The sequence below is a fragment of the Myiozetetes cayanensis genome, unplaced genomic scaffold, assembly GCF_022539395.1.
Source record: "Myiozetetes cayanensis isolate MyiCay16 unplaced genomic scaffold, myiCay2020 scf105, whole genome shotgun sequence".
NCBI lineage: Eukaryota > Metazoa > Chordata > Aves > Passeriformes > Tyrannidae > Myiozetetes > Myiozetetes cayanensis.
The window spans coordinates 50,426-74,491 of record NW_026086661.1 but is presented as its reverse complement, the minus strand read 5'-3'; the positions used below and the strand labels follow the sequence as shown (position 1 = coordinate 74,491).

At 66.0% G+C, this 24,066-nt stretch overlaps 6 protein-coding genes across 7 annotated transcripts; 4 read left to right on the top strand and 2 right to left on the bottom strand.

The window, feature by feature from the left end:
• Nucleotides 1-776: 776 nt before the first annotated feature.
• On the top strand, nucleotides 777-5,385 carry FBXW9 (F-box and WD repeat domain containing 9). The gene is made up of 11 exons (XM_050305968.1): nucleotides 777-907; nucleotides 1,302-1,636; nucleotides 2,110-2,249; nucleotides 2,379-2,510; nucleotides 2,587-2,699; nucleotides 3,263-3,354; nucleotides 3,524-3,672; nucleotides 4,204-4,317; nucleotides 4,390-4,479; nucleotides 4,997-5,062; nucleotides 5,157-5,385. The coding sequence occupies exons 1-11, from the start codon at nucleotides 777-779 to the stop codon at nucleotides 5,229-5,231; spliced, it is 1,437 nt and encodes a 478-aa protein (XP_050161925.1). The 3' UTR covers nucleotides 5,232-5,385.
• A 143-nt stretch (nucleotides 5,386-5,528) lies between these two features.
• DHPS (deoxyhypusine synthase) lies at nucleotides 5,529-7,999 on the top strand. The gene is made up of 9 exons (XM_050305960.1): nucleotides 5,529-5,900; nucleotides 6,099-6,260; nucleotides 6,538-6,659; nucleotides 6,743-6,839; nucleotides 6,971-7,057; nucleotides 7,134-7,239; nucleotides 7,322-7,425; nucleotides 7,505-7,630; nucleotides 7,714-7,999. The coding sequence occupies exons 1-9, from the start codon at nucleotides 5,544-5,546 to the stop codon at nucleotides 7,804-7,806; spliced, it is 1,254 nt and encodes a 417-aa protein (XP_050161917.1). The 5' UTR covers nucleotides 5,529-5,543; the 3' UTR covers nucleotides 7,807-7,999.
• WDR83 (WD repeat domain 83) lies at nucleotides 7,991-9,880 on the bottom strand. Its single transcript, XM_050305961.1, has 9 exons — nucleotides 9,734-9,880; nucleotides 9,427-9,547; nucleotides 9,242-9,347; nucleotides 9,088-9,136; nucleotides 8,862-8,988; nucleotides 8,715-8,782; nucleotides 8,486-8,594; nucleotides 8,292-8,406; nucleotides 7,991-8,221 (listed from the first exon to the last, which is right to left on the bottom strand). The coding sequence occupies exons 1-9, from the start codon at nucleotides 9,834-9,836 to the stop codon at nucleotides 8,069-8,071; spliced, it is 951 nt and encodes a 316-aa protein (XP_050161918.1). The 5' UTR covers nucleotides 9,837-9,880; the 3' UTR covers nucleotides 7,991-8,068.
• Nucleotides 9,881-9,892: 12 nt separating this feature from the next.
• On the top strand, nucleotides 9,893-11,009 carry WDR83OS (WD repeat domain 83 opposite strand). 2 transcript variants are annotated; one of them, XM_050305962.1, is made up of 4 exons: nucleotides 9,893-9,970; nucleotides 10,186-10,291; nucleotides 10,727-10,824; nucleotides 10,895-11,009. In XM_050305962.1, exons 1-4 carry the CDS (start codon nucleotides 9,936-9,938, stop codon nucleotides 10,959-10,961), a joined length of 306 nt encoding a protein of 101 aa, XP_050161919.1. In that variant the 5' UTR covers nucleotides 9,893-9,935; the 3' UTR covers nucleotides 10,962-11,009. The 2 variants fall into 2 exon arrangements, with proteins under 2 accessions (XP_050161919.1, XP_050161920.1); XM_050305963.1 differs by lacking the exon at nucleotides 10,895-11,009 and having other exon boundaries at nucleotides 10,684-10,821.
• Nucleotides 11,010-11,633: 624 nt separating this feature from the next.
• On the top strand, nucleotides 11,634-18,900 carry MAN2B1 (mannosidase alpha class 2B member 1). The gene is made up of 25 exons (XM_050305964.1): nucleotides 11,634-11,708; nucleotides 12,200-12,302; nucleotides 12,428-12,601; nucleotides 12,970-13,163; nucleotides 13,389-13,521; nucleotides 13,782-13,924; nucleotides 14,144-14,260; nucleotides 14,540-14,622; nucleotides 14,708-14,828; nucleotides 15,166-15,244; nucleotides 15,333-15,442; nucleotides 15,835-15,942; nucleotides 16,023-16,118; nucleotides 16,159-16,179; nucleotides 16,229-16,423; nucleotides 16,588-16,685; nucleotides 16,808-16,922; nucleotides 17,003-17,121; nucleotides 17,194-17,295; nucleotides 17,381-17,468; nucleotides 17,581-17,661; nucleotides 17,764-17,961; nucleotides 18,118-18,252; nucleotides 18,554-18,656; nucleotides 18,726-18,900. The coding sequence occupies exons 1-25, from the start codon at nucleotides 11,643-11,645 to the stop codon at nucleotides 18,839-18,841; spliced, it is 2,898 nt and encodes a 965-aa protein (XP_050161921.1). The 5' UTR covers nucleotides 11,634-11,642; the 3' UTR covers nucleotides 18,842-18,900.
• Nucleotides 18,901-24,010, bottom strand: TRMT1 (tRNA methyltransferase 1). The gene is made up of 17 exons (XM_050305959.1): nucleotides 23,951-24,010; nucleotides 23,298-23,547; nucleotides 22,868-22,923; nucleotides 22,584-22,735; nucleotides 22,259-22,446; nucleotides 21,933-22,048; nucleotides 21,745-21,857; nucleotides 21,215-21,363; nucleotides 21,053-21,136; nucleotides 20,707-20,776; nucleotides 20,479-20,613; nucleotides 20,301-20,386; nucleotides 20,115-20,223; nucleotides 19,952-20,028; nucleotides 19,743-19,862; nucleotides 19,389-19,500; nucleotides 18,901-19,005 (listed from the first exon to the last, which is right to left on the bottom strand). Exons 1-17 carry the CDS (start codon nucleotides 23,970-23,972, stop codon nucleotides 18,922-18,924), a joined length of 1,923 nt encoding a protein of 640 aa, XP_050161916.1. The 5' UTR covers nucleotides 23,973-24,010; the 3' UTR covers nucleotides 18,901-18,921.
• Between the last annotated feature and the right edge of the window lie 56 nt (nucleotides 24,011-24,066).

Sequence of the window (24,066 nt, the reverse complement as noted above, 5' to 3'; positions counted from 1 at the left end):
GGTCCCTGTTTCCTTGGGGGGGGGCCCATAACCCTACAGGGGGAAACAAAAATCGGGGCCGAAGGGTCCCAGAATTCTGGGGGGGCCCCCCCAAATTTGGGGAGAGGGGGCCAAAACCCTGGGGGGGTACCCCAAACCTTGGGGAGGGCCCAAAACTCTTGGGAGGGTCAGAAATCAGGGCTGAAGGGTCCAAAAAGGGGGGTCCCAGTTTCCCTGGTGGGAGGGGGCCCCAAAAGCCCTTGGGAGGGTCACAAATTGGGGCTGAAGGGTCCCAAAATCCTGGGGGGGGAGGCCCAAAAACTTTGGAGGGAGTGGGCAAAATTCGGGGCTGAAGGGTCCCCGTTCCCGTTGAGGGGGGTCGGTTCCTCTGTGTCGTCCTCCCTCGTGTTCCCATGTCGCCCCCCACCCCGCATGGAGCCTCCACCCCTGCCTCCTACACATGCATAGCAACACGTGAAGAGCCCCGTGCCTGGGGCTTGGGGGGTCGGGGCGGGCGGCCGCCGTTGTACTTCGTTGTGAGCGAGTCGGTGCCACGTGTTTGATTTTGCCCGTTTTGTTCCGTTTTTTACCGTTTACGGGGGGGAGGGAGGGGAGGAGGAGTGGGGATAGGGGCCGGGGGGTGGTTGTGTCGCGCGGGGCGGCACAAAAAAGGCCGTTGTTGACCGTGCGCTGTGTCGGTGCTGTTTATTCCGGGGTGGGGGCAATGGGGGGATTGCGGGAGAAGTTGGGGGATCCGGGGAGGGTCGCGGGGAGCACGTGGGTCCCACTGGGGCCGCATGCGGGTGTCTTCCGGCGCCGCTTTGATTGTGTCACGCCAAGGGTTGAGGGTCATTGGTGGGTTCGTGGGCGCGCCGGAAGCGGGTCCAACCGTGGCCGTGGCGACGGGACGCGGCGGGGCCCGGACCCGGTACCAGGAGGGGGCGGGAAGGGGGGAATTTGTGGGGGTCTGAAGGGGGCTCGGGGGGTTTGGATGGGATGAGGTCGGGGTTGGGGCGGGTCCCAGTATCGCGGATCTGGTCGGGGGGACCCGATACCGGGAGGGTTTGGGAGTGTGTTGAGGGCTTGGGGCGGGTCCCCGTACCGGGAGCTAAAAGAAGGTCTGGGTGGGGGAGTGGTCTCGGTACCGAGGGATTCGGGGGGATCGAGACGTGGGGGTCCCTCTACCGGGTGTATTTGGGTTGGGGTGGTCCCCGTACCAGAGGGTTTGGGGGGATCGGGGAGGGGGAGTCACTCCTTGTCACGGACCGGGTGGGCAATACCGGACCCGGGGGGATCCCCACCGTCTCCCGGTGGTCTCTCAGTACTGACCCTCCCGCCCCTAACCCCCCAGCCATGGACGGGCCCCCGCCACCCCCTCGGACCCCGAGCGGCAGTCAGAAGAGCCCGAGAGCCCCCGGGACCCCTCCACGGTCCCGCTCCAGGCAGGGGCGGGCGGGAACAGGCAGGGGGGTTCCGGGGGGGCTTCTGGCGCTGCCCCCGGAGGTGCTGCTGCGGATCTGCGGGTTCCTGCGGGCGCGGGACGTGCGGCGGATCCTACCCCGGGTGTGCCGAGCGCTGCGGGACCTGGCCCGGGACAGCCTGTCCTGGCGATTGAGGCTCCAGCAGTGCGCCCGGCGCCCCCTCCCCCCGCTGCCAGGTGGGTTTGAGGGCGGCCGGGACCCCCTCGGCCTTGGGGGACCCCAAAGGTTCCCTGGGGTGGTCGGGAGGATCTCCTGTGTCCCCCCCGTTGTCTGTGGGTCTGATGCTCCGAAGGTGGTTCTGGGGGGGAGGGAATGAGGAAGCTGGGAACCCCCCAGCTTTTCCTTGGGGACCCCGCTGGCTCCCCCACTTTCCTATGGTACGCTGGGAGGAGTGCAGGACTCCCCAGGGGTTGGGGGACCCCGAAGGTTTCCCCAGGGTGGGTGGTGGGATGTCCTGAGTCCCTCCAAGTATTTGTGGGTCTGATGCTTTTAGGAGGTTGGGGGTGGAAATGGGAAACTGGGGGATCCCCCAGTTCTCCCCCTGAGGTGTCTCTGGGATGGGCTGGGAGACCCTCCCAGTGCCTCCCCGAGTCCCCCCATGACTTTGGGCCCCCCCCTGCTTTCGGTCCCCACCCCCCACACCCCCCAGAGTCGGGGTTCGACTGGGCGGCCGCGTGCGAGGACCTGGAGGAGCACCTGGAGCGCTGGGGGGCTGGGGGGGCCCCCATGGAGCACTTCTCCCTGGACGAGGGCCACTTTGCCTCCGTGGACTCCGTCCTACTGCTGCAGGTGGGACCCTGGGAGTTGGGGGAGGGTTCCCCACTCACCTCTCCCCCCCCAACCCAAGGCGGGGCTCTCTGTGTATCTTGGAGGAGCTCCCAGAGGGTTTCCCCTCTCACCTGTCCCGCCTCAATCCAGGGAGGCTCCCTGTGTGTCTCGGGGGGCCGTGACCGCAACGTGAACCTTTGGGACCTGCGGGAGCTGGGCCGGGGCCCCCCCGGGAAGGTGCTGGTCAAGGCTCTGGGCTCGGGGCGCAGTGGGACACACAAGGTGGGCTTCAAACTCCCTCCCCTCCCCCTCCCCGAGGTGTTCTGGAGAGTCCCGCAGCACTTTTGGGTTCCCCTAGGGCTGGGTTTGGTGCTTGGCCGCGCGCGGGTCCCGCGTCTGCTCCGGCTCCTGGGACAGCACCGTCAAACTCTGGGACCTGGAGGCTGAGGGGCAGCAATTCGGGGAGATCAGGTACTGGCCTGGGGCGTAATGTATGTTAACTATTATTAGGTTATGTCAAAATTACATTTATAGATGTGTTCTGTAGCAGTATATTATGTATAATAATGATGTGGTAGAATATATTTTATTTTATAATGCATTAGTATTAACAATAATTATATAATATTATATTAATATACCAGAGATTACATTGTTAGATGTTGTGTTGTATTAGAATACTGATATTGATTATATAATGATGTAATTATATATTATTATACTAATATATAATACATTTATATATTGTATATTACTGCATTATATCAATATGCTATTGTATATTATAATAACAATGAACTTTATTTAATTTATTACTTTTATTTGAAGGTAAACCCGAGGGGGTTGTTCTCACTTCGCCTATCCCCCGCCATATCTGGAGGGGGTGTTTCCACCTCACCTGTGTCCCCCTTAGTTCCGGTGGGTCCCCTTAGTCCCAGGGGGGTGTTTCCCCCTTCCCTGTCTCACCCCAGTTTTTGATGAGGTTTAAGCCCATTCATTCCACTCGGGGGTCCTTGGCCCCCCAAACCCCCCAGGGAGAAGGCGGCCGTGCTGTGTCTCTCATATGGCCCTGACATTCTCGTCACCGGCACCTACGACAAAACCATCACCGTGTACGACCCCCGAGGTATGGGGGAGCCTGGGGAGCATTGGGGGAACCCAGTACTGGAGGGGAGGATCCCAGGACTGGTGGGTTAGGGGGTCTCAATACTGGGGGAATCAGGGTTTGAGGGTCCTGCTGATGCCCCCCCAGCCGGGCAGTTGGGGAGTCTCAGGGGTCCCCCTGTCCCCCGCAGCCGGGCAGGCCCAGGTGGGCAGTTACAAGCCCCATGCCAACGCGGTGCTGGCCCTGGTGGCCGACGAGCGACTCATCGTGTCGGGCAGCGAGGACAGAACCCTGGTGGTCTTCGACCGCAGGGCTGGGGGTGTCCTGCAGCGCCTACAGGTGGGGCTGACCCCCCCTGGGGGGGCTGGGAGGCTCCCTGGCCTCCACTGGGGTCCCTGGGGAGGCCCTCACTGGGGTGGAGGGAACTTGTGCTGGGTTGGAGGGTTCATCACTGGGTTGGAGAGCTCCTTAATGGGTTGGGGGGCCATGCTGGAAGAGGGGGGTTGCTCTCAGTGGGTTGGGAAACTCCTTTTTGAGTTGGGGTGGAGGGGGCCTGTGCTGGGATGGGGAGACCCCTTTTGGGTCGGGGGAGTCCATCACTGGGTTGGGGTGCTCCTTTTAGACTTGGGGGGGCCTGTGCTGGGTTTGGCAGGGTCCTCAATGGCCTGGGAGGGGGGCCCTCTGCTGGGTTTGGGGAGCAGCTCCTTGGGTCTGGGGGGACCATCCCTGGCTTTGGGGAGGCCTATGCTGTGCTGGGGGAGCCCCTCTCTGGGCTTCGGGGGGCTCTCAGTGGTTTAGGGACCTCCTCTCAGGACCAGGGGGGGTCCCTGCCCCCTCTGAGGTGCCATTTAGGGCCATGTTCCCTCCCAGCTGGACAATTACCTGCTGTCCATGTCCTACGGGGGGTCCCAGCTCTGGGCCGGGGACAACCAGGGCCACGTTTACCTCTTTGGCAGCACCGGCGGCGTTTTCCAGCCCCTCCGGGTATGGGGGGCCGGGGAGCCGGGGGTTCTGGGTGCCCCCCCAGGCCTCACGGGGATCCCTGTGTCCTCCCAGTACTTCGACGTGGGGCACCAGCTGCAGATCACGGGGCTCTGGCACTCGCTGGGATCTCTCTACACCACGAGTACCGACAAGACCCTCAGGGTAGGGGGGCTCTCTGGGCCTCTGGGGGCCGGGCTTGGCTCAGGAGGCCCTGGTGGGATGGGGGAGGGTCAATCTGTACTGGGGAGGGTCCTCACTAGATTGGGGGGGCTCCTGTGGGGACTGGGGAGACCCTCATCAGGTTGGGGGAGGGGGCCATCACTGGGCTTATGGGGCCCTCACCAGACTTGGAGGGGCCCTCATTGGATTGGGGGGGTAATGATGGGTTGGGATGGGCCAGGCTGGGCTGGGGGAGGGTCATCACTGGTTTAGAGGGACCCTTGTGGGGCTTGGGTCCTTTCAGGGTTGGGGAACACCTTTCTGGGCTGGGGGGCCCTCTCTGGGTTGAGGGGGCTCATACCAGACTGGAGGGGGACCTTTTCAGGGCTGGAGGGGGCCCTCACTGGGCTGGGGGGCCCTGCCAGTGTTGGAGATCCCCTCACTGTGTTGAGGGGGGCTGCTGCTCCCCCTGGGGGGTTTTGGGGGAGGCTCCCACCATCACTTCCCTCCTCCCCTGCAGATCCACATCCCCACCGACCCCCCCCGCACCATCTGCTCCTGGACGCACGACGACGTCCTAAACGGGGTGAGGGGCTGCCCCTGCCCTGTAACCCCCACACACAGGTACCCCCCCTTCACCCCTGCACTGGTGCCCCCCTGACCCTCCTGTGCCCCTTCAGATCAGTGTGGATGGGGACGTGGTGGCCGCGGCCTCAGGTGGGCTCTCGGTCGAGGTTTGGAGGCTCCGGACCTGACTCAGGGCCAAGGGGATCCCTCCTGCCGGGGAGGGGGGCTCAGCGCGAGCCCCCCCACACACGCCCAAGGGAAGCCGGACCCGGATCCGGAGTATGGGTGTGGCTGGAAGCTGTTGGTTGTATTAAAGGATTGGACTGGACCGAATTTGTGTGCCCCCGCGGCTTTTGGGGTGAATTCGAGGGGGGGCGTCGTGGAGGTTTAGGGGCTCTCTTGGCACCGAGGCCGTTTGCGTCTGCGCGACTCTTGTCATTCCGCTGCCGCCGTAATGCAAAGATGGCGGTGCGCGGGCGTACAACAGTGGAGGAACCAAGATGGCGGCTCCCAGCTGTACGGCACAGGAAGGCGGCCCAAGAATGTGGCGCGCAGGCGCCCGGGGGGGCGGGGGCGGCCGAAGATGGCGGCGTCCTGAGCGGCCCGGCCGAGCCATGGCGGCCCCGGTACAGGCTCCGGGGGAGGCCCCGGAACCGACCCCGGGCCCCGGACACCCCCCGGCCGAGGCGCTCCGGGCCGTGCTGCGGCCCAGCGGGGCCCTGCCGGCCGAGGCGCTGCCGGTGCGCGGGTACGACTTCGCTAGCGGCCCCGACCTGGCGGAGCTGCTCCGCTCCTTCCGCACCACCGGCTTCCAGGCCACGAGCTTCGCGCGGGCCGTGGCCGAGATCCAGAGGATGGTGCGGGCACAGGGGGGGCACACGGGGGGAAGAGGGGTCCTGAGAGGGGTCAAACGGGGGATAGTCCCTCGGGAGGTCCCGCGGTGGGGTCCCAGGGCCGTTCCCGTGAGTCACATCGCGGGGAGGGGTGGCCGGGTGAGGATCCTGGGGGGTATCCCGGTGGTCCCGGTGTGACCCAGCCCTCGTCCCTCCCGGCAGATCTCGGCCAAGCTGCAGCCCCTGACTCCGGAGCAGCGGGACCGGGGGGCCCTGGCGGGGCCGCGGCCGCCCTCGGGCTGCACCATCTTCCTGGGCTTCACCTCCAACCTCGTGAGCTCCGGGGTCAGGGAGAGCATCCGATACCTCGTCCAGCACGCAATGGTGACTGGGGGACACTGGGGGCATGGGGGGGAGACCTGGGACAGCAGGGAGGGGGGCGGGGGGAGAGCAGGGATGGGGAGGACACTTGGGCACATGGACACCTGGGACAGATGGGCACATGGGGACACAGCTCCGCGGTCAGGGAGAGCACGGAATGGGGATAAGGGGGACAAGGGACACCTGGGGGACAGGGTGTCCCTGAGATCCCTGGGTGTCCCTCGAGGTCTCTAGGGTGTCCCTGGGGTGTCCCCAGGGCCCTGAGCCCCTCCCTGTGCAGGTGGACGTGCTGGTGACCACGGCAGGGGGGGTGGAGGAGGACTTGATCAAGTGCCTGGCACCCACCTACATCGGAGACTTCCACCTGCGGGGCCGGGACCTGCGGGAAAATGGCATCAACAGGTCTGGGGGGCGGGGCTGGGGGGCTGGGGACCCCTCTGGGGCCACCTCTCGGCTCACCTCGGAGTCATTTTGGGGTCCCCCAGGATCGGGAACCTGCTGGTGCCCAACGACAACTACTGCAAGTTTGAGGACTGGCTGATGCCCATCCTGGACCAGATGGTGGAGGAGCAGGACACACAGGTGAGGGCGACACACCCACCTGGGAAGATTTGTGGGGTCCTCAGACATCTGAGTTGCCCCTGGCTCTGGGTGGGGTTTGAGGGGTCCTGGGACACCCCAACCCTGGGGTCCTGACTCTGGGTTCCCCCCAGGGTGTGCAGTGGACACCGTCCCGGATGATCGCACGGCTGGGGAAGGAGATCAACCACCCTGAGTCAGTGTGTTATTGGGCCCAGAAGGTACTGGGGAACAGTGGGAGGTACTGGGAGGCTCTGGGGGTGTCACCGGGGATGTCACTGTGTCCCCCCTTCTCAGAACAACATCCCAGTGCTGAGCCCGGCGCTCACCGATGGCTCCCTCGGGGACATGATCTTCTTCCACTCCTACAAGCGCCCAGGGCTGGTGCTGGACATTGTGGAGGGTGAGTGACCTGCCCAGGGGGTCCCCTCTGGGATTTCTGGGGGGTCTCCAGGTGTCCTGACCCCCCCCCTCTGTGCCCACAGACCTGCGGCTCATCAACACCCAGGCCATCTTCGCCCACAAGACTGGGATGATCATCCTGGGTGGGGGCCTGGTCAAGCACCACATCGCCAACGCCAACCTCATGGTGAGGGGACTGGGGATATCCCAGGGGTGGGGAGGGGACGCAGAGAACCCCCAGGACTCACAGATGTGTCCCCCCCAAGCGGAATGGCGCTGACTTCTCCGTGTACGTGAACACGGCGCAGGAGTTCGACGGCTCTGACTCGGGTGCGCGGCCGGACGAGGCCGTGTCCTGGGGCAAGATCCGCGTGGATGCCACCCCCGTCAAGGTGGGGGGGTCCAGAGGAGTCTGGGGCGGAAGCATGGGGGCATTTGGAAGGGGAGAACCCCCTGACCCCCTCCTCTGGTGCAGGTTTATGCTGATGCCTCACTGGTGTTCCCGTTGCTGGTGGCTGAGACCTTTGCCCGCAGCGCCGACGCCTTCCCGGTGCCAGGGGGGCACTGAGGGACTCTCCAGCTCAGGGGTGACCCCCACACATCTCCAGGGCGGGGGACAGTGGGGTGACACCCTCTGGGGGGGTACAGGAGCTCTCCACACCTGCCCTCCCGTGTCCCTGTGTCCCCCCTGTGCCCATCCCCCTCCCCACTGCTTGTATTTATTTGAGCTCCCAATAAACCACAGCGGGGTCTTCGCCCAAGGGGGTTTATTCCTCATTCCAGGGGAGCCCAGGGGGTCCTCAGCCCCTCGAACACCTCCCGCAGCCCTGTCAGGTGTCGGGATCTCCCTCTGGCTGGAAGGTCTCCTCCCTCCACAGCATCACCTGGCCCTGGGTGGCCGCGAGCACACAGGGCAGGCGCGGGTGGAAGGCCAAGGACTGCACCACCCCAGTGCCCACGGGCAGGCTGAGCACGAGTGAGCCCTGGGAGCGACAGGGGGGTCAGCAAGGGGCTGGGGGGGTCCCCAAAGCCCCCTGAGGACCCCCTGCTCACCTCTACCAGGTCCCAGAAGTATACATGGCCGTCCTCAGAGGCACAGCCCACGTGCGTGTCCTGCTCACTCAGGACACAGTCCAGCCTGTACGTGGTGCTGCGGTGTCCCGTGTACCTGGGCAGGGGGTGGGGGTGAGACAGGGGTCTGCAGAGCCCCCAGGAGAGGTAGGAAGGGGTTTGAGGAGGGCACTTACTCGCCCAGCAGCTCCCCGGTGTCCTTGTCCAGCAGCCTCAGGGTGGAGTCCAGGCTGGCGACCAGCACACACTGCCCATCCTTGGTGAAGCACACGCTGGTGATGGGGCCTGCAGGAACATGGAGGGGAGGAAAAGGAGCACCCTCCCCACTTTAGGAGCTCTCTCATCACTTTAGGACACCCCCCAATTTGGGAATGCCCCCAGAGCCCTCCCACCTCCGAAACTCACTCCCAATGTAGTCAGAGTAGAGCTGCCCTGCCCGAAGGTCGTAGCGCCGGACACGTCCATCCACAGAGCTGTGGACCAAAGGGGGGTGATTGTGGGGGCTCCTCAATTTGGGGAGGAGTCTCCAGTGAGGGGGAGGCCATCCCTCACCCCGAGAGGATCTCGTAGGCCGAGAGCTTCACACTGGAGATGCCGTCCTTGGCCTCGTCCAGGACCTGCACGGGGTCAGGGCGGCGGGAGCGGCAGTCCCAGCACCGCACCGTGGAGTCGATGGAGCCTGGGGGGGAAAGGGGAGGTCAGGGGATATTTGGGGGGTCCTGGGGGGAAAAAGGGGGTCTGGGGGTTCACAGGGGACCCCCCCAAACTGCTCCCTCACCAGACACAATGACAGTGGCCTCCTCATTGAACTGGACGCAGTTGACCTTCTATGGGAGAAGGGGAGAGTGAGTGCCTTGGACTCCCCGTTTTCTTCCCTGGGAGCCACCCAAATTTTTATCCCCCAGCAGCCCAAATTCCCCCGCGGGGCTCACCCCTGCGTGCCCCCGGTACTTGCGGACCACCTGCCCGGTGGTCACATCCCAGAGGGCCACGGCCTTGTCGGCACCGCCGGAGCAGAGCTGGCTGTTGTCAAAGGACCTGGGGGGACACGGCGGGGGGCAGTGAGTGGGGTGGGAAGGGTCCCCAGGGCAGGGGGCTCCCCGCAGCCCCCCCTTACCCCGCGGCGTCCAGCACCTCGTAGCCGTGGCCCTGGTAGGTGCGAAGGGCTGTGCCCTTGTGGGGGTTCCAGAGCTTGAGGGTCTTGTCGCTGCCGCACGTCAGGCAGTAGTTCCCGTCGGCTGGGGGGGGAAGGGGGTGACCCCACTGCGGGATCCCCAGAAACGGGCACGCCCTGCCCGAGAGCCCAAAGACGGGCACCCCCTGCCCAGGAAATGGTATGAGCCCCCCGCGACCCCCAAACGCTGTGCCCGGTTTCCCCCACCCCTGATCCCCACCCCTCGCCGGGTTCCTCCCCGCAGTCTCACCGTTGAAGCGGGCGGCCCGCACCGCTCCCTGCCCGCACTGCAGGGTCCGCACCCGCTGCCGGGGCAGCTCGGGCCGGGCGGGCCGCGGCCTCGGGAACGCCATGGCCGGGCCGGGGAGGGCACCGGGGGCGGTACCGGCGATGGGGGCGGCACCGGGGCGGTACCGGGGAACGGAAGAGGCGGTGGTGGTGGCTGCGGGGCCATGGCCGACCCGCGGAGACCCGGCAAGGTGGCCAGGTGGGGCCGGGGAAGACCCGGGAGGCCTGGGGTGGGGACCGGCAGGAGGAGGAGGACACTAGAGAGGGACCGGGGGGCACAAGGCAAAAAACGGGGATACCTCCGGGAGGGCACCGGGAGAGGGACCCGGAGGGGACCGGGAGGACCTAGGGGGACACCGGGAGGACCGAGGACAGACCCCGAGGGCCCTGATGGTGCCCCCCCCACCTTCTCAGGTACAAGCCCCCCGCTACCGAGACCAACCCGGCGCTGGAGGACCCGACCCCCGACTACATGAACCTGCTGGGGATGGTGTTCAGCATGTGCGGGCTCATGCTCAAGGTGGGAGCGCGGGGGGGCATCGGGATCGGCCCGGGGGAGAGGAGGCCTGGGGGGCTGGGGGCCGTCCCTGGGGGGATTCCGGGGCGAGGACACAGGGATAGTCCCTTGAGGGGGCTTGGAGGGGACAGGGGTCATCTGCAGGGGAGTCTCAGGGCTCGTTCCCAGGGTGTTCAGGGGGTGTCAGGGGTTCTTGGCAGGGGGATCTCAGTTGTGTCAGGGCCCATCCCCGCGGGATCTTGGAGGTCTCAGGGTCCATCCCCAGGGGTTCTCGAGGGGGCTTCCAGGGGTCCCCAACTCAAGTGGTGTGCCTGGATCGCCGTGTACTGCTCCTTCACCTAAAGGATCACTGGGAGGGTTCACGGAGTCTCAGGTGGCTCAGAACCCCTCCCCAGGGTTTCAGGGGAGTCTCAAAAGAGGTGTCTCGGGGATCCCCAGCTCAAGTGGTGCGCCTGGATCGCTGTGTACTGCTCCTTCATCAGCTTCGCCAACTCCCGCAGCTCTGAGGACACCAAGCAGATGATGAGCAGCTTCATGTGAGTCCCGGGGGAGTTCCGGGGGGAGCCAGGGGGCCATGGGGATTGCTGATGTCTGTGTCCCCTCCAGGCTCTCCATCTCGGCCGTGGTCATGTCCTACCTGCAGAACCCCCAGCCCATGTCCCCGCCCTGGTGACAGTGATGGGGGGAATCGGAGAGGGGGCAATAAAAGGTGGTCCTGCCATTGGTGTGGTCTGTACATACTTGGGGGGGGGTGTAAGGGCGCGTGAGGGCAGTTTGGGGGTTCCAGAGGAGTTTGGTGGGGGACAGTTTTGGGGGCAGTCTGAGGGCCCCAGGGGAGTTTGGGACGATCCAGGGAGAGTTTGGGGGATCTGGGGGCAGGTTGGGGGTCCTGGGGGGGCCCGGAGCCTCTAGGACCCTCATTACCCCCCCCCCCGCCGCCGTGAGGGAACCGGCTCCTTGACGTCCCCATTGGAGGAGATGAGTGCTCGGCACTCGCTCCCCGCCAACCACGGCTGGGCGGGGGCGGGGCTCCGGGAGCCGCTAGAGTTCATTGGCTGCTCATCGGTTCCCGCCGTTGCAAACGCCCTCCCCGCGAGCTGTCAATCACGGCGCTCCGCCTCCTCATTGGCTCTTCTCCGTTACGCTCCCGCCCTCGTCCGGCAGGAGCTGTCTTCGCACCGTTCCGTTATGCCCCGCCCCCTGCGCGCGCCACAGCGAATCAGAGCGCGAGGCGTGGCCCGAGCGGCTTTCACCCGGCCACCCATTGGTTGGCACTCGCTCAGGGGGCGGGGCCAATTCGAGGGCTAGGGGTTCCCGGGTCATGTGAACGGGCGGTCACGTGACCGGGGGTGTCATGGCGGCGGCGCCGCTACTCCTGCTCCTGCTCGGGGCGGCGGCGGCCGCGGGCTGCGGGTATCAGGTGGGACGCGGGGATGGAGGGAGGTGACAGCACCCCGGAAGGGGTTGAGAAGAGACCGGAGTTTCCTGGGGAAACGTGAACTGAGGGACTGGGGGAACTGGGGTGGACTGGGAGCACTGAAAGGGGTTGGGGGGCACCGGAGGAGGTTGATAGGGCACTGGAAGGGGCCGAGGGGCAACCGGAGCGGGATCGGAGTGTCCTGGGGAAACGGGAACTGGCAGGAATTGGGGAAACGGGGAGGGGCCCGGGGGGAACCGGAGTGTCCTGGGGAAAGGGGAAGTGGGGAAAGTGGGAGGGACTGGGGCACTGGGAGGGACCCGGGGGGAACCGAAGTGTCCTGAGGAAAGGGGAACTGGAGGGGCTTGGGGGGGAACTGGGTGGGGCTGGAGGACACCGAGTGTCCTGGGGAAATGGGAACTGGGGCATTGGGATGGACTGGGGGGCTGTGGGGGAGCCCCCTCTGAGCCCACCGGGCCCCTCTCCCCTCCCAGTCGTGCCCCCCCACCCGGCCCGACCTGCTGAACGTTCACCTGGTCCCACATTCCCATGACGACGTCGGCTGGCTCAAAACCGTGGACCAGTATTACTATGGAGGTGGGGGGGGCACCGAGGGGGAGGACATGTCACCTGGGTTCCCCCACAGATGTCCCCATGCCCCTGTCCTTCCCCCCCCGCCTAGTGCTTTGTGATGACCCTGTGCCCCCCCCGTGCCCCCTCAGTGCGGAACAGGGAGCAGCACGCGGGGGTCCAGTACATCCTGGACTCAGTGGTGGCTGAGCTCGGGGCCGACCCCGCCCGGCGCTTCGTCTACGCTGAGGTGGCTTTTCTGTCCCGCTGGTGGGGACAGCAGGACAAGGCCACGCAGAGCAGGGTCAGGGACCTCGTCCAACATGGTACGGGGGCACTGGGAGGATCTCCAGGATGGGAGGGATCACTGGGAGGGCCACGGTGGCATCGGGAGGGACACGGGGTGTGGGGGGCTCTGGAATGTTTCTCAGGGGTTCTGGGGGTGCAAAGGGACCTGGGGAGGCACTGGGGGTGTGCACAGGGATATTTAGGGGTTCTGTGGGGTCTGTGTGACCATGGCGGGGTGCACAGAGACATGAGAGAGCGGGGGCTCAGTGGGGTTGTGCCCTTGGCGGGGTTGCAGGGGGGGCTGCACCTCTGAGGGGACCCAGTGACCTTGTAGGGGGTGGTGCTGGCTCTGGGATGGCCCTTGAGGGATTCTGGGGTGCTGATCCCCCCTCATGCTCTCCCCCAGGCCAGCTGGAGTTCGTGGGGGGGGGCTGGTGCATGAGTGATGAGGCCACGACCCATTACGGGGGGACCCTGGAGCAGATGGGGCTTGGCCGGCGCTTCCTGCGCCGCCACTTCGGGGGCTGCGGGACCCCCCGCGTGGGCTGGCAGATCGACCCCTTTGGGCACTCCCGGGAGATGGCAGCTGAGTTTGCTCAGGTGGGGACCCCCAACCCCCCCCAGGGACCCCCAAACCTCCCCTGTGCATCCCCTGATCCTTCCAACCCCCTCCCTGACCCTTCCTCTGTGACCCCAAACCCCTCCCTGCACCCCCAAACTCCCCAGGGGACCTTCCCGACCACTGCCTCTGACCACCCCCCGGTGTCTGTGACGGGTTCTTTGTGGGACTCCCAGTGACACCCCCCCCCCCCCATGCCCCCCCAGATGGGGTACGATGGGCTCTTCCTGGGCCGCGTGGACTACCAGGACAAGATGGCTCGGGGGCAGCACCAGGAGCTGGAGCTGCTCTGGAGGGGGAGTTCGAGCCTGGACCCTCCCACAGCTGACATCTTCACCGGTCAGGAGACCCCCAGGACCCCCAAACCTTCCCTGGGACCCCCAAACCTGCCCTGTCTCCATCCCTCCTCCGCCACTGGTGACAGCCTGGGACCCCCCAAAACCCCATCCCTTCCTGGGGGTCCCCCCTGGGGTTGTTCTGAGTTCCCAGGGCTGACCCAGCCCAGAGCTCACGTCCCCAGCACTGTTCCCCCCCGAGTCCATGTCTTCTCTGTCCCCAGGGGTCCTGCCCTGGCCAGGGAGTGACATTTGTGTCCCCAGGAATCCTGCCCAACATGTACAACCCCCCCCCCGGGCTGTGCTGGGACCAGCTCTGCTCGGACCCCCCCGTGGTGGACGGGGATGGCCCTGAGCGCAACGTGGACGAGGTGGTCTCATCTTTCCTGCAGGCAGCGACCACTCAGGTGGGGCTGGGGGGCTCAGACCCCCGAGAGGGGCTCGGGGGGTGCCTGTGACCCCCAGGTGAGGGGCCTGGGGGTCCCTGTCCCCCTGGAATGGGGGTCTTGTGGGGGAATGGGGTTCCCAGGGGTCTGTGGGTGTCCTGGGGGTCCCTGCCCCCCAGTGAAAGTCCTGGGGGTCCCTGACCCCCCAGGGCGGGGGTCCTGAGCCGTGTCCTCCCCCAGGCTAGGCAGTACCGGACCAACCATATCATCATGACCATGGGCTCCGACTTCCACTACGAGAATGCCCATCTGTGGTTCAAGAACCTGGACAAGCTCATCGCCCACGTCAACGCCCGGGTGAGGGTCCCCTGTGCCCCACCTTTCCCCTGACAGCCCCTGTGCCCCCTCCCTGTTCCCCCCCCAAACCTCGTCCCTGAGGCTCAAGAACCAGGACATGTTCATTGCCCAGGTGAGGGGGCCCACTGTGTCCCCCAGCCCACCCAAACCCCACATTTTGTGGGGGTGTCCCCCCCTTAATCCCTCTTCCTTTGTCCCTCCCTCTTGTCTCTCCCTTTCCTCCCCTTTCCCTCCCTCTTCAGCCCCCACCATGACCCACCCTGTGACCCCCCCTCCCAGCAATCCAACGGGAGCCGCGTCCACGCCCTGTACTCGACCCCGTCCTGTTACCTGCAGGAGCTGCACCGCGCCAACCTCACCTGGTGAGGGACGGGGACAGGGGGCAGGTGTAGGACAGAGGGACAGGTGTGTCACAGGTGTTACAGGTGCGTCCCCTGTGTTCTCCAGGCCCCTCAAGACAGACGATTTCCTGCCGTACTCGGATGGGCCCCACCAGTTCTGGGCCGGGTTCTTCTCCAGCCGCCCGGCCCTCAAGGGCTACGAGAGGCTCAGCCTGGGCTTCCTGCAGGTGGGACACTGGGGACACCCCCAGGAATGGGGGACACACCCAGGAATTGGGGACTACCCACCCTGGACACCAGGGACCCCATTCTGGGTATTGGGGCCCCCTTCCTGGGTGTCAGGGACCCCGCCCCCGGGCACCAGGGATGCCCCCATGCAGTGGGCACACCCTCCCAGGTATTGGGGATCCCCTTCTAGGTTATCAGGGACCTCTTCTGGGCTTTGGAAATCCCCTTCTGGGTGCCCGGGACCCCCTCCCAGGTATTGAGGGAGCCCATCCCGGGCCCCAGGGCCTCCCTAAGCCCCGCTGTGCGCCCCTAAACCCCTCTGTTGCCCCCATCCAGATCTGCAGCCAGCTGGAGGCCCTGGTGGGGCCAGCAGCCCGGGAGGGTCCCCAAGGCTGTGGGGACAGCTCTGTGCTCCGTGAGTACCCTTTGCGAGGGGACCAGGCACCCCCAGACCGCCCTGGGTGATACAGAGACCCCCACAAGCCCCATCCGTGCCCCCCCAGGCGAGGCCATGGCCGTGGCCCAGCACCACGACGCTGTGACCGGCACCGAGAGGCAGCACGTGGCCAACGACTATGCCCGGCAGCTCTCGGGGGGCTGGGCAAGCTGCCAGGTGGGACCCCCACCACTATTTGGGGGCCACAGGGGTGTTTGAGGGGGCACAAGGTTGGGGAATACAGTGGGGGTGTCAGCCACCATCATGTTAATGGTGGGGGCTGGTGTTCCCCCCCACAGGGGGAACTGGGGGGGGGGTTTGTGAACTGATGACAAGACCCTGAGACTAGGGGGATTTGGGGGGCATGGGAGGGGTTGGGGGGGCACAAGTTCAGGGAACACCATGGGGGGTCAACCAGCTTTGTGTTAATGGGGAGAACTGATGTGGGGAGTGTTGAACTGGCGTGGGGATGGGTGGGAGGTGCAGAAGAGACCTGGCGGGGGTTCTGGGGGCTGAGGGTGACCCAGCAATCACCCCACTCATTCCCAGCCCGCCCCCCATCCCGACAGGTCCTGGTGGCCAATGCTTTGTCCCTCCTGGGGCGCTCCAAGGACCCCCTGGTGTTCTGTGACGCCCTCAATATCAGCATGTGCCCTCTCACTGAGACCTCCACCCACGTGAGCACCTGGGGGAGAACCCTGGGTGGGACGCTGTGGGGTCCCTCCAGGCCTTACCCCCCTACCCTGATCCCCCTCAGTTCACCGTGATCCTCTACAACCCCCTTGCCCACCGCGTGTCGTGGCCCGTGCGGCTCCCAGTCAATGGGACATGTTACGAGGTGATGGACCCCAGGGCCACCCCCTGCCCAGCCAGGTAAGCCCAGACCCCCACAGGACCAACCTCTGCCCAGAGAGGTGAGCCCAGACCCCCCTTGGCTCCCCTGACCCTCCTGTGTGTCCCCAGGTGGTCCCAGTGTCAGGGGTGACCCGCCGGCTCCAGGGCAGGGCTGGGGGGGCCCAGGGGGAGCTGCTCTTCCAGGCCTTTGCCCCCCCGCTGGGATTCAGTACCTTCAGGGTCCAGCAGCTGAGCCGGGAGGGCCCCTTGGACCCCCCCAAATGGGTCTCGGAGGAGTCAGGGCCGCTGGAGATCCAGAATGAGGTAAAGACCCCCCAGAAAGGGTGCTGAGGGGGCACAGTTCAGGGTTATGGGGGGTGATCCCTGGGCAGGGGAATGAACCCCCAGTGGAGTCATAGGTCCCACTTAAACCAGTTTGGGGGGAACTGGGAGGACTGGGAGGTGACTCTCCACTCTCCACCCACCAGCACCTGCGGGTCCTGTTCGACCCCCTCACGGGGCACCTGAGGGAGATCCAGAACCTGGACAAGGGGGTCTCCCTGCCCGTCTTCCAGAACTTCTTCTGGTGAGGTTGGGGGTCCTTGCTGAGTTTTGGGGGGTCCTTGCTGAGGTTTGGGGGAGGGTTCCTGAGGAGGGGAGGGTTTCCCTCAATGGGGGGTCCCTGCTGACCTCCCTTTGCCCCCCCAGGTATGCAGCCAGTGCCGGGGATGCCGCAAGCCCCCAGGCCTCAGGCGCCTACATCTTCCGGCCCAGCTCCGGGCCCATCCCAGTGGCCAAACACATCTCCACAGCCCTGCTCAAGGTGGGGAAGGGTCCTGGGGAGCTCCCCCGGCTTTGGGGGGGGTCCCTGGGTGCTGATTGCGCCCCTTGTCCCTCCCTCAGACACCGCTGGTGCAGGAGCTGCACCAGAACTTCTCCTCGTGGTGCTCCCAGGTCGTGCGGCTGCGCCCGGGGCAGCCCTTCCTGGAGCTCGAGTGGACTCTGGGGCCCATCCCCGTGGGGTGAGCGGGGACCCCTGACACCCCTGGAGACCCCCAACCTCCCCTGAAACCCTAAGCCCCCTGCCCCCCCAGGGACAGCGTGGGGAAGGAGGTCATCACGCGTTTCGAGACGCCGCTGGCCACGGCTGGGAGGTTCTTCACCGACTCCAACGGGCGCCAGATCCTGGAGCGCAGGTTTGGGGGGGGCTCAGCAGAAGACCCACAGAACCATCCTCCAAAACCCCCAAGACCCCCACAACCCCCCTGTGCCCCCTGCCAGGAGGGATTACAGGCCCACATGGAACCTGAGCCAGACGGAGCCAGTGGCTGGGAATTATTATCCCGTGAACACCCGGATCTTCATCCAGGTACTGCATTGTGGGGGCCCAAGGCGGGGCTCAGCACACCTGGGGCCACACCCAGGGACCCTCACAGCTGACCCCCTCCCTTCTCCCTTTCTCTCTCCTTTCCCCTCCCCAGGATGAGAAGCTGCAGCTGTCGGTGCTCACAGATCGCTCCCAGGGTGGGAGCAGCATCCAGGATGGGGCCCTAGAGCTCATGGTGAGGCGGGGGACACACTTGGGATTTCACCTGTCCCCCCAGGCGCACCAGTGGTGTCCCCATGGGGGTGGGACACACCTGGGACCTCACCTGTTCCCCCAGGTGCACCGGCGGCTCCTGCACGATGACGAGCGGGGAGTGGGGGAGGCCCTGGACGAGCCCCTGGTGGTCCGGGGGAGGCATCTGGTGCTGCTGGACCCCGCGGGGGCTGCGCCTGATGGGCACCGGGGCTGGGCACAGGAGCTGGTGACACCTCCCCACCTGGTCCTGGCACCAGGAGAGGGGCCTTATCTGAGACAGGTGAGACACGGGGACTGGGGGGGGTTCACCTGAGACAGGTGAGAGGAGAGTGATCTGCAGGGCCTTGTGAGGTGGGAGGGTCTGCAGGGTCTCACCTGCCCCAGGTGAGCTGGGGGGGTTGTCTGCCAGGCTCACCCCTTCCCCCCAACAATGCAGTTCTCGGGGCTCCGCCGGGCACTGCCCCCGCACCTGCACCTGCTGACAGTGGCCCCGGGGGACGACACTGGGACTCTCCTGCTCCGCCTCGAGCACCTGTCAGAGCAAGGGGGGACAGAGACCCTCGACATCACAGTGAGGGGGTTCCAGGGGGAGCAAGGGGGGTCCTGAGCTGGGTTTGGGCATCCTGGGGCCAGTGCTTGGGGTCCTGGAGGGCAATGGGGGTCCTGTGGGTGGGGGTCACAGGGTTGGGTTTGGGGGGTTGCCCCCACCATGGGGTGGGATGGGGATTTGGGGGGGTCTCTGACACTTGGGGGGGTTCAGGAGTTTGGGGGACAGGTTTGGGTGGTCCCTGACAGTCCCCTGTGCCATGGGGTGGGCTGGGGGAGGTGCAGGGTCAGGTTTAGGGGGTCTCTGAGGGCTGTGCCCCTTCCAGACCCTGTTCTCAGCCTTCACCATCACGGCCCTGCGGGAGATGGCCCTGGGGGGGGATGTCCCCCTTGAATCCGTGTCCCGCCTGCTCTGGACCACAGCCACAGGTACCAGGGGGTCCGGGGGGGGCCCTGGGGGGGGTCCTGGCTTCCTGTCACCACCCCTTTTCCTCCCAGGCATCCCAAAGCCCCCCAGAGTGCCCAGACTGGACCCACGCCGGGTGACGCTTGAGCCAATGCAGATTCGGACCTTCGAGGTCACCGTGCGGTACCCGGGGCCGGGGGGACCCTGAGCCACCCCCCTCGCACCCCCTACCCTCACCAAAAAGTGCATTAAAGCCCCTGAGTTTTATCAGACACTGTTTAATGGGGGTCAGGGCTGGGGGGGGGGCTGGGGGGCGTCTTGGGGTCCCTCCTCATGGGAGTAACAGCACTGGTCACCCCGGGAGCAAGTGCCCTGTTGTGGGGGGAGGGGGAAGGAGGGTATGAGGAGGGGGCTGTGACAACCTCTGCCCCATGACCCCCCCTCTTCATTCCCAGACCCCCTTATTCATGGACCCCTCCCCATGTTCCAGGACCCCCCCAGCCCGTGTTCCCAGACTCCCCCCTCCCCATATTCCCAGACCCCCTCCCCATAATTCCCATACAGCCCCCCCTTATTCCCAGCCCCCTCTACTCTTATTCCTGACCCCCCCCACACGTTCCCAGACTCTCCTCCCCTTGATTCCAAACTCCCCCTGCGTTCCTGCACCCCACTTTGTTCCCAGCCCCCTCCCCAGTGTTTTGGGACTCCTACCCTGATACTTTGGGATCCCCCCGCTATATTTTGGGCCCCCCCACCTCCTTGAACCGTTTGCAGGGGAACTGTTTGAGCTCAGCCCCATCTGGACGCTCCGTCCGCTTGTTCTGGAGCCGCTTCCGCTTCTCCTGCAGGGAAGGGGAAACGCCCCCCCTAGGGAGTGGAGGGGGGGGTGTGAGCTGGGGACCCCCCAGGAAAGGGAGGGAGCTGGGGGTCTCCCCTGGAAAGGGGGACAGAACTGGGGATCCCCCCAAAAAGGACAGAGTGAGGGACCTGTCCCTTCCCCCCTTTTAGGGGGATCTGATCCCAATTCCTGGCAAAAAGAGGGGGAATATCCCACTTGGGAATGAAAGGGGGAAGCTGAACCCCCGAATCAGCCCCCCCCAGCCCCTCACCCTGCCTTGGCTCTGGCCTTGGGACCCCAAAAGGCTTCAGGGTTTTCAGGGAACCTCTTCAAGCCGCGTTTCCGGGAGCTGGGATTGGCATCATCCCGGAGGGCGAAGGAAGCCTGGAGCCTTTAAGGGGGGCACAGAGGGGATTTGGGGGGGTTAAAAGGGGGCTCAAGGGGGTTTGGGGGCTCAGGGGTGGGTTGGGGAGGTCCTACGTGGGCTCCACGGAGAGGATCCGGGCGGCTGGGCTCGTGTCCGGGAGCCGCTCCAGTTTCACCGGGTGCAGCTTTGCCTGGGAAAAGGGGTGTGGGGAGTGGGGGTTTGAGCTCAGCCCAGATTTTGGGGGGTCCCTGGGGGGTCCTGGAGTCCCCTCCTCACCCAGCAACGCATGATGTCCCAGAGCACCGCAGGAGGGGCGTCGGTTTTGACGGCGTTTTTACAGGCATGGGATAGAGACACCTGGAACCCGGCGTGAAGGAGGGCGGACCTGGGGGCACAGGGGGGTCAGGAGGGGCACAGTGGGGTCAGGGGGTGCCCCAGGGTGGGGTTTGAGGATCCCTGTACCTGAGCTGCAGCAGGGAGGGGGTGTTGCTGCGGATGGTGCTGCTCAGCCCGTCCAGAGTGTAATAAAGGGGGACATGCCCCAGCTCCTGGTTTTGGGGGGTTAGGGGGACCACAGTCACCCCCAGCCCCACAATTGGGGGTGTCTCCCCCTCCCCAGCCCTTGGGGGGTCCCCAGTACCTCAGAGATGACACTCAGGACCCCCTTGAGCCGTGGCTCCGTTGCAAAGCGCCCAGGGCTCCTCTCCAGGGCCTCCAGGACCCCCCCCACGAACTCGGGGTCATGCAGGGGCTCCGCCCACACGGGACCCCCCAGCTGGGGGGTCACAGGGAGAGAAAAGGGAAGTTCAGTGATGGAAATGGGGGCACCAGGGGGGGTCAGGGGGCTCAGGGGGGCACCTGCACCCACCTGGTGCCGGTGGTGGCAGAACTCGCAGGTGGGACCCACGGGGGGCCCCGAGGCCGCCCCGAACTTCAAACTGGGGGGGGTGTGGAAATTGGGGTGTGAGCAGCCCCCCCACCATCACAGCCCCTCCACCCACCCCTGGCTCCCCCCAAACCACCCCAGGATGCCCCAGACCATCCTGGGATCCCCCAAACCACTCCAGGGGTGCCCCAAACCACCACAGGACCCCCCAAACCATCACAGCCTCCCCCCCAGCCACCCCAGGAATGCCCCCATCCACCCTGGGACCCCCCAGACCACGCCAGGGATTAGCCAGGGCCCCTCAGGTGCCCCCAGAGGGGATCTGTACCTATTGCCATGGGTCGTGGCCCTTCCCAGGCGTTGCAGGTGGTGGGAGCCGCAGCCCACGCAGTGAAACACCAGCGCCTGTTTGCTGGGGAGGGGGGGAACAGGGGGGTCATGGGGCCTGAGCGGGCAAAGAGACCCCCCCCAAACCCCTCCAGGCCCTCACCTGGCTGAGGCCTTGACCTTGGCCTGGCCGGTGAAGACCCTCACGAACACCCTGACATAGAAGTCGGCGCTGAGCGAGAGCAGCGGCACCACGAAGCGCTGGTAACAGTTGGCCCGGAGATCGAGGCTGTGCAGGACAATCCGCAGGGCCTGGGGGGGCACGGGGCATGTGGGACCCCCCACTGGGGTCACAGTTCCCCCCCAGGGACCTGGGGGGGAACTGGAAGGGACTGGTGGGGTCCCAGAACTGGGGGAAGTTGGGGAGGGGACAGGATGTGCCCTGAGCCCTCCCTGGGACACTGGAGGCAAAGGGGGGTCCCGGGATGATGGGGACCCCAAAAAACCCCCCAGGGTCCTCCCAGAACCCCCCAGCACTGGTGGGTCCTTAAGTGGTCCCATAATTGGGGTGCGGTGGGGAAAATCAGGATGTTCCTTAACCCCCCTAATCCCCCATTCCCTGGGGACACTGGGACCTGTCTGGATAGCCCCAGGACACCCCCCTAGACCCCCGGGGGCCCCCCCCAGACCCACCATCTCGTGGCAGAACTTGCCCTTGAGGGACATGGCCCCGTATTTGCTGTAACAGGTCTCAGGGCTGTTCCCGGCCATCACCCCCATGTCAGTGCAGGTCACACACAGCAGCCCTGGGGAATTGGGGGATGGTCAGAGGGGGCTGAGAGGGCATCCGGGGGGTCCCCCAAGCCCCCGCCCCCACTCACCCCCCTCGCTCACGGCCTGAACAGCCGCGTCCAGGAAAGGGGAGGGGCTCCCATAGGGGTCCAGGTCGATCACATCGAAGGGCTCCCGGTCAGCCTTGCTCTGGTACATCAACATCCTGCGGGGGCAGGGGGGATCAGGGGACGCCCAAAGTCCCCTTGGGGGTCTTCAGCACCCCCTGACACGTCAACAGTCTGGAGAATTTGGGAAGAGGGGCTGTTTGGGGGACTTCTGGGGAGGGGAGGTCGGGATGGTTTTGGGGAGGGTTGGGGGGGAATTAGGGGAGCTTCGGAAGGGATTTGCAGAGGGGCTGGGGGGCGTTCGTTACCTGGCGTCCCCCAGGTGGGGGGTGACGAGCCCCCCAACGCCGTTGAGGGCCACGTTCCGGGCCATGGCTGTGACGGCGGCGGCCGAGCGGTCACAGGCCACGACGGCCCCGAGCCCGGGCACCTCCCGGGCAAAGCGGATGGAGCGGAGCCCCGAGGCTGCCAGGGCCTCCAGCACCCGCAGCCCACCCTGGAGGGCACAGGGGGGGTAAGGGGGAGATCAGAAGGGCCTGGACCACTCCTCACTGCACCCCCAAATCCCCACAGCCCCCCAAAACTGCCCAGACACCCCCAACACCCCTCCTGCCTCCCCAGCCCCCCCCTCACCTCACAGGCCTCTCCCGGCCGTGCCATCCGGGGGGTTTCAAGGGCTCTTGAGGGGTCTCCACCCTCGTGGGGGGGACTGGGGAGTTCCCCAGCCTCGGGGGGTTTAGGGGGACTCCCCCCCACCAGCTCCTCTTCTTCCCCAGGGAGGATGACTGGAAAAGAAAGGGGGAGGGCTGTGGGAGAGCCTTGGGGACCCCAGAAATGGGGTCTGGGAGGGCACAGGAGACAGGGACCCCCAGGGATGGGTCAAGGGGGATCCTGGGGGACCCCAAAACCCACCGTACCCTGGATGCCCTTCAGGCGCAGCCACAGCCGCGCGAACTCCGTCAGGACGGCACAGCTGGGGAAAAAAGGGGGGTCAGGGACCCCAGTTCTCCTCTGGGTCTTCCAGGGCACCTCAGAGACCCCCAGGGCCAACCCAGGACACCTGAAAATCCTCCCTCAACACCACAGACCCCCCCCACATTCCTCCTGTGACAACATTATTCCCCCCAGGATCCCTCTGGGACCCCCCAGGACCCTTCCAAGACAACTCGGGATCCCCTCGGAGCCCCCCCAGACTCCCAAAAGCAAGCCTGGAGCTCCCCCCGGACCCCTACAGGAGGTCCCGGGGCAGGGGTCCCCTCGGAGCCCCCCTGCCCCTCCCGCGACACCCCTCTGCCCCTCAGGGCTCCCCAGGACCCGCCGGGTCCCCCACTATCCCCCCCGGCTCACGTGAGGTCGCGGTTGAAGCCCTGCACGGGGTTGTAAAACACCTCGTTGGCGCTCGGGAACACAATGGTGGCCTTGCCCTCCGTGATCAGCGTCTCCCCGGGCCCGGAGGGGGCCCCAGACCCCCCTGCGGTTCCCCCCGACCCCTCCGAGGGGGACGCGGAGCCGTTGTGGGGGGAGGAGGATCCGTCCATGGCGGGGGGGCCGCGAGGTGGGGCGGGAGGGGCTCTGCAGAGGGTCCTGAGGGCCGTTCCTGGGGGTGGGGAGGTTAAAGCCGCACCGGAGCCGGTTTGGGGGGAAATGGGGCGGTTTTGGGAGCGCCCCGTGGGATGGGGGGGAGGGCGAGGAAAGGGGTGGAGACCCCCAAAGAGGGAGAAAGAGGCGGGGAAAGGGGAGGGGGCAGCGGGGCTGAGCTGGGGGAGGGGGACACGGAACCCCCGCGACGGGGAGGTGGGGGTGAGCCCCCCGAAAATGGTGACACAGAAACTCCCCCAGCACGTGGCACGCGACAAGGCCGGGGAGCGGGGGACCCTCAATCCCGCCTCCTCTAGGCCCCGCCTCCTCCGGGCTCCTCCCCGGTGTCTCGGCTGTGTCCCGGCGCGCCCCCTCAATGTCCCCCAATGCCCCCTCACCGTCCCCCCGCGCCCCCTCCTCACCCGCGCGCGCCGCCCCGCGCATCCCCGGCGCCCTCAGATGGGCGCCGCCATGTTGGCGCGGTCACGTGACACCCCGACGGCTACGGGGACCGCACAGGGTCATAAAACTTCCGCCC

Excerpts from the sequence above, each read along its gene's own strand:
- FBXW9 (XM_050305968.1), top strand. The coding sequence starts at position 777 with ATGCGGGTGTCTTCCGGCGCCGCTTTGATTGTGTCACGCCAAGGGTTG. Across the intron at positions 1,637-2,109 it reads CCCCCTCCCCCCGCTGCCAG|AGTCGGGGTTCGACTGGGCG; the intron begins GTGGGTTTGAGG and ends CACACCCCCCAG. Across the intron at positions 2,511-2,586 it reads GGCGCAGTGGGACACACAAG|GGCTGGGTTTGGTGCTTGGC; the intron begins GTGGGCTTCAAA and ends GGGTTCCCCTAG.
- DHPS (XM_050305960.1), top strand. The coding sequence starts at position 5,544 with ATGGCGGCTCCCAGCTGTACGGCACAGGAAGGCGGCCCAAGAATGTGG. Across the intron at positions 5,901-6,098 it reads TGGCCGAGATCCAGAGGATG|ATCTCGGCCAAGCTGCAGCC; the intron begins GTGCGGGCACAG and ends CCCTCCCGGCAG. Across the intron at positions 7,426-7,504 it reads TCGCCAACGCCAACCTCATG|CGGAATGGCGCTGACTTCTC; the intron begins GTGAGGGGACTG and ends GTCCCCCCCAAG.
- WDR83 (XM_050305961.1), bottom strand. The coding sequence starts at position 9,836 with ATGGCGTTCCCGAGGCCGCGGCCCGCCCGGCCCGAGCTGCCCCGGCAG. Across the intron at positions 9,137-9,241 it reads AGTACCGGGGGCACGCAGGG|AAGGTCAACTGCGTCCAGTT; the intron begins GTGAGCCCCGCG and ends CTTCTCCCATAG. Across the intron at positions 8,989-9,087 it reads GGCCACTGTCATTGTGTCTG|GCTCCATCGACTCCACGGTG; the intron begins GTGAGGGAGCAG and ends TTTCCCCCCCAG.
- WDR83OS (XM_050305962.1), top strand. The coding sequence starts at position 9,936 with ATGGCCGACCCGCGGAGACCCGGCAAGGTGGCCAG. Across the intron at positions 9,971-10,185 it reads AGACCCGGCAAGGTGGCCAG|GTACAAGCCCCCCGCTACCG; the intron begins GTGGGGCCGGGG and ends CCACCTTCTCAG. Across the intron at positions 10,292-10,726 it reads TGTGCGGGCTCATGCTCAAG|CTCAAGTGGTGCGCCTGGAT; the intron begins GTGGGAGCGCGG and ends GGGGATCCCCAG.
- MAN2B1 (XM_050305964.1), top strand. The coding sequence starts at position 11,643 with ATGGCGGCGGCGCCGCTACTCCTGCTCCTGCTCGGGGCGGCGGCGGCC. Across the intron at positions 15,245-15,332 it reads TGGGGACAGCTCTGTGCTCC|GCGAGGCCATGGCCGTGGCC; the intron begins GTGAGTACCCTT and ends GTGCCCCCCCAG. Across the intron at positions 17,122-17,193 it reads CTGGGGCCCATCCCCGTGGG|GGACAGCGTGGGGAAGGAGG; the intron begins GTGAGCGGGGAC and ends CTGCCCCCCCAG.
- TRMT1 (XM_050305959.1), bottom strand. The coding sequence starts at position 23,972 with ATGCGCGGGGCGGCGCGCGCGG. Across the intron at positions 23,548-23,950 it reads GCGCGGGGCGGCGCGCGCGG|GAACGGCCCTCAGGACCCTC; the intron begins GTGAGGAGGGGG and ends CCCCACCCCCAG. Across the intron at positions 20,614-20,706 it reads TCTGCCACCACCGGCACCAG|CTGGGGGGTCCCGTGTGGGC; the intron begins GTGGGTGCAGGT and ends GTGACCCCCCAG.